The sequence below is a fragment of the Mesocricetus auratus genome, unplaced genomic scaffold (genome assembly GCF_017639785.1).
Source record: "Mesocricetus auratus isolate SY011 unplaced genomic scaffold, BCM_Maur_2.0 Super-Scaffold_100033, whole genome shotgun sequence".
In the NCBI taxonomy this organism is placed as follows: Eukaryota; Metazoa; Chordata; class Mammalia; order Rodentia; family Cricetidae; genus Mesocricetus; species Mesocricetus auratus.
In genome coordinates, this window is record NW_024429213.1 from 11,610,061 (window position 1) to 11,622,793 (window position 12,733).

The 12,733-nt window shown below is 43.8% G+C and overlaps 2 protein-coding genes across 4 annotated transcripts in view; both read right to left on the bottom strand.

The window, feature by feature from the left end:
- Positions 1-12,733, bottom strand: part of Sytl5 (synaptotagmin like 5) — a 288,981-nt gene that overhangs the window by 167,163 nt on the left and 109,085 nt on the right. The window lies entirely within an intron of this gene.
- LOC101833953 (huntingtin-interacting protein M) lies at positions 5,708-6,267 on the bottom strand. Its single transcript, XM_005080575.3, has one exon. The coding sequence runs from the start codon at positions 6,175-6,177 to the stop codon at positions 5,827-5,829; it is 351 nt and encodes a 116-aa protein (XP_005080632.1). The 5' UTR covers positions 6,178-6,267; the 3' UTR covers positions 5,708-5,826.

Genomic DNA, 12,733 nt, shown 5'->3' on the forward strand with positions numbered 1-12,733 from the left:
GCTAGACCTCTTCCTGCGGCACAGGGGCAACCACGCACTAGACAGGCGGCTCAAGCCGAAGAAGCCGCTCGCCAAAATCCCGATCCCGATGATAGAGCGTGCCTTGGCTATAGCCCATCTGCTCAAAATTTTCAGTAGTGGTTACTACCTCCCCTGTACCCCACCCCCGCCCCGGCAGATAAAATCACCTGGATAAATGATGATCCTGTCTGGGTAGGGCAATAGCCTCTAGTCAAAGAAAAATTAGAAGCAGCCCAGCAGCTTGTGCAGGAGCAATTCAATGCTGGCCATATAGAACTCTCCACATCTCCTTGGAATACCCCTATTTTCGATATCAAAAAGAAATCAGGTTTGTGGATGCTTTATTTTTGGAAGCCACAGATGTAGTTTTCCTGGATGAATTGTTTTTCTTATAGATGTATCAGTGTGGTATGCTTTTGCATTGATCTACAGGGTGATTTAAATTTTATTTTTACAAGCAGTTTTTCAATCAAATTCTATATTTGATACAATGTGTTAAAGGTAGATCAGCCTAGAGTCATGCAGCTGACAGCTGGGACCCCTGTTGTCTAGGAGTCCTTAGAGGCTAGGTGGCCTCTCTTGGTAGTCCCTGTGGTGGTAGCGCTGGCTGGTCACAGGAACGAACTTTCAGGGCCCTCAGCATGGCCCTGACCTCTTGGATTGTTACAAGGATTTTTCATGGGCATTTTGCTATACAGGCAGTGGACAATCCCAGTAGTCCCAGGCATGCCATAAGCAACCTTTCTGTGACCTCTCCCTAACTCATTTTTCACACCTATGAAAAAAGGAATGTACCCTGAGTAGATGTTACACTCCCTTGGTGTTCATATGCCTCATTTGCGAATGCAAACATTTTGTTTATGTTTTAAACCCTTCCCCAAAGTTACCGTGCTGGCTGGCTCCCCATAGACAGTACACGTGTAGCTCTGTCATGGGCATCCTGTGGCAGGCATGTTGATCCTGTAAATTGCACTGATCTTGTGCTGGGACATTGCCTTGCTTCTACGATCCCAACACATTTCAGTATTATATGCTAGAGTGTGCGGACTAGACTCTGCTCTCTCGAGCACTGTGGAATGGCCTCGTCTGGCTTTCCAACAAAAAGTTTTCCACCTCTGAACAGCATGCTCTTTAAGACCTAAAGAGAAGGCTTGAATGTAAACGTATTAGTTAGGAGTCTTTGTGGCACTTTTGGTCTGTTTAGTTTTCTTGAGATCGGCCAGACCCCCAAAAGTATGTCATTCTAGTTCCATGTGGCCTTTGTCAGCTTGGACAGCATCTAAATGGCCCAGCTAGTGTTACCAGGCCATTGCTGCATTTCTTTAGCCAGTCCTAAACTTAAAGCTGTGAGGTCACTGCTGTGTCACACTGTCGTTTATGATACATCCATGGGTGGCAGGGGCACCTGAAGCCTTGTGACCCTGCTGGGTTCTAAGTCCATGCTCTATTCAGCCCCACACAAACTGTCTGTGGTCAGGGTACCCAGTGTCTGAAACTAAAGGAGCTTTTACACTCAAACCGCTGTGTATGTGTATGTATGTGTGTGTGTGTGTGTGTGTGTGTGTGTGTGTGTGTGTGTGTGTGTGTGTGTGTGTGTGTGTGTGTGTGTGGTCAGTGCCATTACAGAACCTTCACTTTATGTCTTTGGATTTGTTCTGCCATTTTATTGTCTCTCAAGTTGAATGTACCAGCTTAGCCAAATCACTACAGAAGGTGGTTTCTAAAAACCTTTCAGACAGATGCATAAAAGCTACCTCTGACTTCTCTTTGGTTTGTGTTTGATCAGTCTAACTCTTTACAGTTAGCACAACAGGCTCATAGATTACATAACCTTAATGCACAAACACTTAGGCTACAATATTCCATCACTCGTGAACAGGCTCGAGAGATAGTTAAATCGTGCAAAGCTTGCCTCTCCCTTTTGCCTGAGCCTCATACAGGAGTCAACCCCCGTGGTCTTGTGCCTGGTGAGCTTTGGCAAATGGATGTTACTCATTATTCTGCCTTTGGTAATCTTAAATATATTCATGTTACGGTGGATACCTTTAGTGACTTTGTTTGTGCCTCTCTCCAAACAGGAGAGGCCACCAAAGACGTTATTGCCCATATTTTACATTGTTTTACTATTATTCCTGTCCCTATCGCCATTAAAACTGACAATGGCCCAGGGTACATTAGTTCTAAATTTAAGGATTTTTGTAAAAAATTTGGCATTACCCACAAAACAGGAATTCCCCTTAACCCTCAAGGACAGGGAGTTGTAGAGCGAGCTAATCAGACCTTAAAAAATATGCTCTTTAAGCTTTCTTCCGAAAGCGAAACCCTGTACGCTCGCAAAGGCAAGCATCGCCTACTTTTAAATCATGCACTTTTTGTGCTCAATTTTCTCACTCTGGACAACAATGGCCGATCAGCTGCTGATCGGCTCTGGCACCCTTCCACCCGTGAAAGGTATTCTGGAAGGATGTGCACACGAGCCAATGGCTCGGTCCTCACCCAGTCCTTATCTGGGGAAAAGGACATGCTTGCTTTTATAACACCAGCAATGGAGAAACGCGGTGGCTTCCAGACAAACTGGTCAAGCTTTATAACCCTCCCAGGGAAAGCGCCCCTGAGGAATCTCTTGTTTTCTCTTTCAGATGCTGTTGATAACAAAACTCCCAGTTAAGATGACACCACATTGCCTGCTACTTCTTCCATTTCTCCTTTTGAATTTTAGTTTCCCTCCTTACATCCCCCGGCCAGACAGCTTAATTCTGGCCCAACACCACTTAATCCCCTTTGTTCACGCAGTTGGTGCAACCTCCTGCATATCCAGTTTACGGCTGCAGGAAAAAGGTTCCTCTGGGAAGGTTCCCAAGGCGCTTACTGGGGTCTACGCCTATATGTTTCTGGCACGGACCCAGGCCTCACCTTTTCCATTAGATTTTTGAAAGAAATCCCTTCCTTTCGCCCTATTGCTGTTGGCCCCAATCCTTTTTTATACCCCTCTGGTGGTGGCTCATTCCTACCCAAGGCTGCCTCCCCTCGCCCTCTTCCTAATCTCCATTCTCCAGCTCCCACTGCCACCACCACTGTTTATCAACCCACCATGCCCGCTGGTCCAGTCTCCACCGCGGACCTCATCCTTCAGATGGTCAACGCCTCGGCCCAGGCACTCTCCAACACCACCTATGAGCGCTGCTGGATTTGCTATTCGGCCATCCCTCCATTCTACGAAGGAATTGCAGCCTTCGGCTCACCCATCTACACCAACGACACCAATCTGCTTCGCTGGGCCACGCAGCCACAACCACGCGGCGTGACCTTAGGACAGGTCGTGGGATCTGGACTCTGCCTTTTGGGACCACGTATGCTTCCCCCCACCCCGCTGTTAGAAGCATGTACTCAAACCATGCAAGTTGCTGCTCATGCTTCCTTCCTTATTGCCCCCAACCTCACCTTTTTTGCTTGCTCCACAGGGTTATCCCCGCATATTATTGTAGATGCTTTTCTTGTGCACAAGGACTACTGCGTCCTTGTTGTACTCGTGCCCAAGTTGACTGTTCACCCTGAATCTGATTTATTGCCCCAAAGTGATCCAACTGTGACTCTCTCTCACCAAAAAAGAGAGCCGGTCACCGCCCTTACATTAGCCATATTGGTTGGTCTGGGTGCAGCAGGAGCTGGCACAGGAATTTACTCCCTAATCCACACAAAGGACTCTGTTAATGCTCTAACCCGCACTGTTATTAGAGACGTAGATGAGCTAAAAAGAGGTTTAGATTACTTAGAACAAACTGTTGGTTCCTTAGCTGAAGTGATACAACAAAACTGTCACGGTCTCCACCTCGCCTTTTTGCGGGAGGGGGGAGTTTGTGCCGCCCTTAAAGAGGAATGTTGCTTTTTCAAAGACAAATCAGGATTAGTTAGAGATAGTATCAGAAGAGTTGAACAGAGTCTGGAAGAAACAAAAAGAAATTTGGATCAAAGTGAATCTTGGTACAAAAATTGGTTCTCTACCTCCCCCTGGCTATCGACTTCGCTGCCTAGTTTGTTAGGACCCTTTATTGGCTTCATGTTACTTATTTCCTTTGGTCCTTGGGCATTTCATCGCCTTACTGGTTTTGTTAAAAATCAGGTTGATGAGGCTACCAAAAATTCAGTTCAGGTTCACTATCAGCAGCTCTCTCAACAAGACCCCGAAGAACCTGAGGCTGTAGACAAACCTACATTCCAAACTTTGAGCTTTCAGGAGTTTGAGTACCTGGCCAACCGCCCGCGTTCACTCTGCTCCAGGCTGTGGAGATGCTTAAGACGGGGATAGCTTGGTGCCAGAGTCTGGGAGCAAACATGGCCCTCTAAACATTGCCGGCAAAAACTTAATTCGTATCCTCTCTCGCCATGTACAGAACTGGAAGCCCACCAGGTAACCTAAGACAGGCACTTCACCCAATTGTTCTCTTCTTTTACTATATAGAAAAGGGGGGAGATGTTGGGGACTGCTATAACCTTGAACAAAATGGAGTCTGTCAACTGTTTCTTGGCCTTCTGACTACGTGACTACGAGCACACATGCCCTTGAGACAAAGGAAAAGGCTAACCATAAAAGTTAAATTTACACAGGGCAGCCCACCCGCCTAGCCAGGGGGAAGTACCCTTACAGAGTAATTGTCTTTGTTAACAAAAGATTAAAGTGTTCCATTGAATACTCCCTACCCCTCCCTAATTCCTGCACCTGACTTACGCTGACAAGCATTTGTGGAATGCGACTGACTGATGACTGATGGAAAATTACAGCTTTGTCTTTACCGTATTTGGTGTATATTTGAATTGAGACTTGATTGACATGCTTGTACCACCCCCTGAGGTCCTTCCTCTATAAGTTCCAGCGCGCCCCAAAAAATAAAGGCTCTTGATCAGCAAAAGTTGTCTTGAGCCTGATTCCATTAACCTCTTGAAGTTCACTTTCCAGATGGGATCTGCTCGTGAAGGCCCACCAAATTAGTAGCGACCCTCATCACCTCACCCCCGAGGGTCGGGGGTCCCTTCCCGGGGGGTCGCACAGAGAGTAAAACATTCTCAATCTGAGATAATAGACAAATGAACAGTAGAAATATCTGGCAAGCTAGATTCTGCCTACTGCACAAAAGTGATTAATTTCTATATATCGCAGGCTCTCTAGAAAGGCATTTCCTGAAACCAGATATTTAACCAATTTTCCTCATCTAAAATGTGTATTTCCATCTGGCTTCAGCATCACTCCAGCATCATGTGTGTGCTCTGTCCTATTAAGCTCATGCCTGCAATGTGTAACCCTTCCCAGCATCCATTTTCTTCTGAGACCTTCACTCCCATGAAAGAAGACTTAAAAGCTGAATTATTTGTCATCAGCAAAATCTCCTAAGTTACCATACTGAAATCCCAACTTGCCAGTGAGGCTCCAGTCAACTTCCAAACTTCTCTGAGGCTTCTTTTGTACTCAGAGTCGATGAGGGAGGCTTCCCTGCCCTTCCCTCCACCAAATTCCTCCCATCATTCAATTCCACTCCTTCACCGAAACCACCCCCACGGAGAAGTGCTCACTCTAAGTCACTGATTCATACACCCATTAATAACCACAACTTCCATCCTCCATCCTCTCCTTAGTATCTTGTGGACACCTCTAACTCAGAAAGACAAATTGAAAAGAATTAGAACAAGCAGATTCATTTTTGTTCCTTTATTTGTGTTCCTTGACACCAGGGGAGCCTCCTCTGCTATTAGCCATAATGGTCCTAGCTGAGTTTGTGAGGCTTCCCACCCTTGGGTTCTGTCCCCCATTCTTCAGCCATTCCTTCTGTGTTCAGGTGTCTCATCAAACATAGAGAAAGGCACATTCTTGAAGGCATGAGAAGGTTCACGGTTGTTCCCTTGCCTCTCTCTATCTTGTGAGATGCCTTGCTGGCTGCTGATGTTGGCTTCGGAGCCCACCACCTCCAGGATGTAGTCAGTAAGGTTATCAAACACGGAGAGGAGGAAATCTGACGTGGTGGAGCCTAGGCAGGGGGTATATTGCTCCTCCTGCAGCAGGCGGTAAACACAGTTCACAGGAACCTGTACCTCGGGCCTAGAAGAAGGATCTGTCATCTTCTTGTTGTCACTGCAAGAGTTTTCTGGGTTCTTCTTCCCTGACATGATGGTTTTATGGCTAGGGCTCCGATAAACTCTGCTTGGTTCACCAGCAGGACTGGGTCTCTGAAGATACTCAATGTTTAGCCCTGCCTATTACATCCCCCAGATTCTGCTCATTGGTCAGCAGCTACCTTTATGACATCTTAGGCTTTGAGATGTCATTGGTGCCCAATGAGTTCAGACTAAGCCTCAATCTAGAAATGTTTGTCAAAGCAGTTTCACCTCCCTGCCCTGATCTTGAGAGACATTTAGCTCCCTTCTATTCCAGTCAAATTAACATTGTAGAAATAATGTGTTTTAGTTGGAAATTCTGAATCTTTCATTAGTTAGAGGGCACTGATAAACATCAAATACACTTTCTAGTTAGAGGTTTGACTGGCCTCTTCAAACTGTTGGATTATGCAAAAAGGAAACTGGGAAAGGAGGGGTATTCTGAAAGAGGCAGTTTAGAATCTTCAGACACTAATACATCATCAAGTAGTCCCCAAATTTCCTGTCCCCGCTAAGTTAAAGGTTAAACAGAAGAGCAACTTGGGGCCTTAACCCCAAAGCTAAAGGTGAAATGACAGTAAATACAGTCAGTATCTGTGCCTCCCTAGTCCAAAGCTAACAAAAGGTAAAATATCACTCATGTCAACAAACTTGGTTAGCTGTCTCCTGTCTCAAACATGCATTGTGAGGAATGGAAACCACACAGAACATATTTGAAACTGACTTTGTAGACAAATCCAACTGTAATCAATGTGGTTCTTTCTTCCTGTGTTCTCCAGAGGAGATGGAAAGCAGTTTTCACACCCACTACTCAAGAGATTCTGGGCAGATTGCTGTTTTCATCCAACCTCAACCCATCTGACTATCTGTACACCCAGATGGGGATACTTTGTGCTCAGTTAACAATCTAAGGTTTATTCTTATACTTCTGATTTTTTAAAAAAATCTTCCCTATCCTTATCCCTAGTCTCTGTTTCATTCTTTGGGAAAGGGTTCTAGAGGAGGTACTCCTAACCTTAGATTATCTCATCCAAACAACATCAATGATCCCCCCAGGAACAGATTTGGTACTGTGATTTGGATGTGTAAGGGCTAGTGAAAATATGGTGATATCCTCCTCACTAGCTTTTTAGCTTGAGGTGCCACTCTGCCTCCCCTAATATTCTCCTGGAGCGTATTTATTCTTCCATACCCACTCTCTCTGTTTTCCTTATTTTTTTAGATTAGACATTTTTATTTTTTTTAATTTAAATTAGAAACATGCATGCTTCAAATGTCAATTCCAGCTCCCCCCTTCTCCCTCCACCAGCCCCACCCCCACCCCCAACCCCCACCCCCAGCCCAATTCCCACATCATTCCCCAGGGAGGGTGAGGTCCTCCTTGGGGGGATCTACAGAGTCTGTCATTTCATCCAGGGCAGGACCTAGGCCTTTCTCCATGTGTCCAGTCTGAGAGAGCATCCCTCCATGTGGAGTGGGCTCCCCAAGTTCATTCGTATGCCATGGTGAACACTAATCTCCTCACTTACACTACAGTCATGGAATCTGGATCAGTCCCCTGTTAGCCTCTTAGCCATCAGTCTGGGATTCAAGAGCTCCCCCTTGTCCAGTCAGTTGTCTTTGTGGGTTTCACCAACACAGTCTTGACTCCTTTGCTCATCACTCCTCCATCTCTGTAACTGGGTTCCAGGGGGTCAGTTCAGTGTTTAACTGTGAGTGTCTGTCTCTGCTTCCATCAGTGTCTGGATGAAGGTTCTAGGATGTCATATAAGGTAGTCAACAACATTATCATCAGGTAGTGGCTATTAATGTAGTCTCTCTACTATTACTTATGTTTCCAGTTGGTGTTATCTTTGTAGATCTCTGAAAATGTCACTAGTGTCAGCTTTCTCCTCAAAGCTATAATGACTCCTACTATTATGGTATCTTTCATCCTGGTCTCCTCTATTCTTACCCCAACTCAAGCATCCTGCTCCCCCATGTCTTCTTCTACCCTCCTCTTATCCCCCTCTCTTTTTCCTGGTTCCCTCTCCTCTCCCCCATGTTCCCAATCTGCTCAGGAGATCTTCCCCTTTCCACTTCTCTGGGGTATGCATATATATCTCTTGGGAAACTCCCTGTTTCCAAGACTCACTGGCCAAGGGATTGTAGGCCAACACTCCCCTGATCCATGTCTAAAATCCATATATGAGTGAGTACATACCATGTTTGACTGGGTTGCCTCACTCAGGATGGTTTCTTCTAGTGCCATTCATTTGCCTGCAATTTTCAAGATTCCATTGTTTTTCCCCCCCGCTGAGTAGTACTCCATTATGTAAATGTACCACATTTTCTCTATCCACTCTTCAGTGGAGTGGCATCTAGGCTGCTTCCAGGTTCTGGCTATTATAAATAATGCTGCTATGAACATAGTGGAACATACAGCCTTGTTGTATGAATGGGCATCTTTTGGGTATATGCCTAAGAGTGGAATTGCTGGTTCCTGAGCTAGACTGATTCCTATTTTCCTGAGGAATCTCCATACTGATTTCCAAAGTGGCTGTCCAGGTTTGCACTCCCACTAGCAATGAACGAGTGCTCCCCTTTCTCCACATCCTCTCCAACATAAGCTGTCATTGGTGTTTTTGATTTTAGACTTCCTGATAGGTATAAGATGATATCTCAAGGTTGTTTTTATTTGCATTTCCCTAATGGCTAAGGATATTGAGCACTCTCAGCCATTTTAGACTCCTCTATTGAGAATTCTCTATTTAGTTCAGTCTCCCACTTTTTAATTGGGTCCTTTGGTGTTTTGGAGACTAGTTTCTTCAGTTCTTTGTAAATTTTGGAGATTAGCCCTCTATCAGATGTGGGGTTAGTGAATATCTTTTCCCAATCTGTGGGTTGTCTTGCTGACTGTGTCCTTTGCCTTACAGCGGCTACTCAAGTTTCAGGAGGTCCCATTTATTAGTTGTCGATTTCAGTGTTTGTGCTGCTGGTGTTATGTTCAGAAAGCTGTCTCCTGTACCAATTTGTTCAAGGGTACCTCCCACTTTCACTTCTAACAGGTTCAGTGTGGCTGGATTTATGTTGAGGTCTTTGATCCATTTGGCCTTAAGTTTTGTGCATGGTGATAGACATGGATCTATCTGCACTCTCCTACATGCCAATAACCAGTTATGCCAGCACCATTTGTTGAAGATGCTGTTTTCCATTGTATAATTTTAGCTTCTTTGTCAAAAATCAGCTGTTCATAGGTTTGTAGATTAATCTCAGAGTGTTCAGTTCGATTCCATTTGTCTACCTGTCTATTTTTGTGCCAATACCAAGCTGTTTTCAGGAATAAAGCTCTATAATAGAGCTTGAAGTCAGGAATGGTGATGCCTGCAGATGTTCCTTTGTTGAGCAGGGATGTCTTGGCTATCTGGGGTCTTTTGTTTTGCCATATAATGTTGATAATTGTTCTTTCAAGGTCTGTGAAGAATTGTGATGGAATTTTGACGGGGATTGCATTGAGTCTGTAGATTACTTTTGGCAGGATTGCCATTTTTACTACATTGATCCTACCTATCCAAGAGTATGGGAGATCTTTCTATTTTCTGGTGTCTTCTTTAATTTCTTTCTTTAAAGACTCAAAGTTCTTGTGATACAGGTCTTTCACTTGTTTGGTTAGCGTTACCCCTACGTGTTTTATCTTGTATGTGGCAATTGTAAAGGGTGATGTTTCTCTGATTTCTTTCTCAGCCCTCTTATCATCTGTATATAGTAGGGCTACAGATTTTCTTGAGTTGATCTTGTATCCTACCACTTGGCTGAAGGTGTTAATCAGCTGTAAGAGTTCCTTGCTAGAGTTCTTTGGGTCACTTATGTAAACTATCATATTATCTGTAAATAGTGAACATTTTACCTCTTCCTCCCCAATTTGTATCCCCTTGATTTCCTTTTGTTGTCTTATTGCTCTAGCTATAACTTTGAGTACAATATTGAAGAGGTGTGAGGAGAGGGGACACCCTTGTCTTGTTCCTGATTTTAGCAGAATCGCGTTGAGTTTCTGTCCATTTAGTTTTATGTGGGCTATTGGTTTGTTGTATATAGCTTTTATTATGTTTAGGTATGTACCTGTTACCCCAGATCTCTCCAAGACCCTTACCATGACGGGGTGTTGGATTTTATCAAAGGCTTTTTCAACATCTAGTGAGATGATCATGTGATTTTTGTTTCTCTGCTTGGATTACATTGATAGATTTTCGTATGTTGAACCATCCCTGCATCCTTGGAATGAAGCCTACTTGATCACGGTGGCATGGTGGATGAGTTTTCTGATGTGTTCTTGGATCTGATTTGCCAGTATTTTATTGAGTATATTTGCACCAATGTTCATGAGGGAAATTGGTCTGAAGTTCTCTTTCTTAGTTCTGTCTTTGTGTGGCTTGGTTATCAGTATTATTGAAGTCTTGTAAAAAGAGTTTGGCAAAGACCCTTCTGCTTCTAGTGCATGGAATACTTTGAGGAAAATTGGTATGAGCTGTTCTTTGAATTTCTCATAAAATTCTGCACTGAAGCCATCTGACCCTGGGCTTTTTTTGTTGTTGTTTTTGGTTGGGAGACTTTTGATGACTGCTTCTATTTCCTTAGGGTTTATAGGTCTATTTAAATTGCTTATCTGTTCTTGATTTAATTTTGGCAGGTGATATCTATCCAGGAAGTCTTCCATTTCCTTTAAATTTTCTCTGTTTTTCTTATGGTAAGTCCCCACTACTTCCTCCACATATTTCCTTGTTTGGCTTTGCAATACTCTTTCTAGGGGGTTCTTTCTGGCTCCTGTCCTTTTCCTGAATCCTGTTGCCTAGGATCTTCTCCACTTCCCTCTTTCCTTTCTCTGGGGTTCTTGTCACTAGGATGCCACTCTCCCTGTCTTGAGTTTCAGTTCCCTTTCCTTCAACCCAAAGCCCTCAAGTTCATTCTTGTAGTTCCCTCTTCTATGTCCCTGATCATTAGGGGCTTCATTTTGGCATTTGCCTCCTCTCCTCTCTTGGTTCTTTGGTGTCACCTGCCTCAGAAGAGCCCACAACTACTTGTTTTCTCAGTCCTGGCTCTCAGAAGCCATAGTGTTTGACGCTGATGGTATTAAACCCCTTCTTATTCTCCTGTTCTCTTCTGTAGATGCTGCTTTCTTCCAGAGCTGCAGTACCCCCAGAATACCTCCTAGGGTGCCTGTTCCTCTAGAGCTGCTCTCTGACAGATACCATTGGTCTCTCTGTCTGTAGACACTTCACCTCTGACCTGCTTCCCTGCCTGCTTCATAACCTGCTTTTTGGCTTTTTGGTAAAAGCTGTCCTAGTGTCACAGGCTTTCCTGGTCTTCTTTTCTTCGGACATGACCACTATAATGGTACCTTTGTCAACCAGAAACAAGCTGGAACCATCTGGGACAATAAAGCCTCAGCTGAGGGACTGACTTCATTACACTGGCCTGTAAGCAAGTCTAAGGGATAATTATCTTGACTGCTGATCGATGGAGGAAGACCAGTCCACTGTAGATGTACAAGCCCTGATATGTTGATCCTAGAGTTTAATAGTAAAGTTATAGAAACCCATAGCCAACATCATCCTAAATGGAACAAAAAGCTTGAAGAAATCCCACTAAAGTCAGGAATGAGACAGGGATATCTACTCCCATTACGGTCTAAGCACTAGGTAGACCAATAAGGCGAGAGAAGGAAATTAAGGGGGACACAAATAGGGAAAGAAGTTCCCAAATTAATCCTATTTATGGATAACATGATACTACTATACATTAGAGATCCCAAAATTCTACCAGAAAACTTCTAGAAATGATAAACAATTAACAGTGTGGCAGAGTACAGAACCAAGTTACACAAATAACTTTTTATATGCCAATAACAAATATATAGATAGAGCCAGGCGGTGGTGGCACACGCCTTTAATCCCAGCACTCGGGAGTCAGAGGAAGGCGGATCTCTGTGAGTTCCAGGCTGGGCTGGACCAACAGCCTCGAAAACAATACAGAGAAACCCTGTCTCCTAAAAACAAAGAAAATACATAGATAAGGAAATTATGCACATAATCTGACTCACAATAGCTTCAAATAAAGTAAAATAATTATGAATAAGCCTAACCAAAGAAGTGAAAGACATCTACAATGAAAACTTTAAAGCTATTAAGAGAGACAAAGGTACTAGAAAATGGAAATACATCCCATGCTCATGTATTGATGAATTAATATTGTGAAAATGGCCATTTAATGTAATATCAATCAACATCTTCAACAAATGATGCTGGGCAAACTGGATGTCCACATGCAAAAGAATGAAATTATACTCACACCTACCACTTTGTACAAAAATAAGTCCAAATAGACCAAAGACTTAAATGTGACACCCAAAACTCTGAAACTGCTAGAAGAAAACATGGGCAATATGCAACATAACAGAGGTAAAGGAATGGGGTTTCTGAGTAGGACTTCATTTGCCCAAGAATTAAGGTTAACAATTGATGAGTGGGACTTCACAAAACTAATAAACTTCTGCATAGCTAAAGAAACAAGGGGCTGGGTGAGGAGGAAGTCC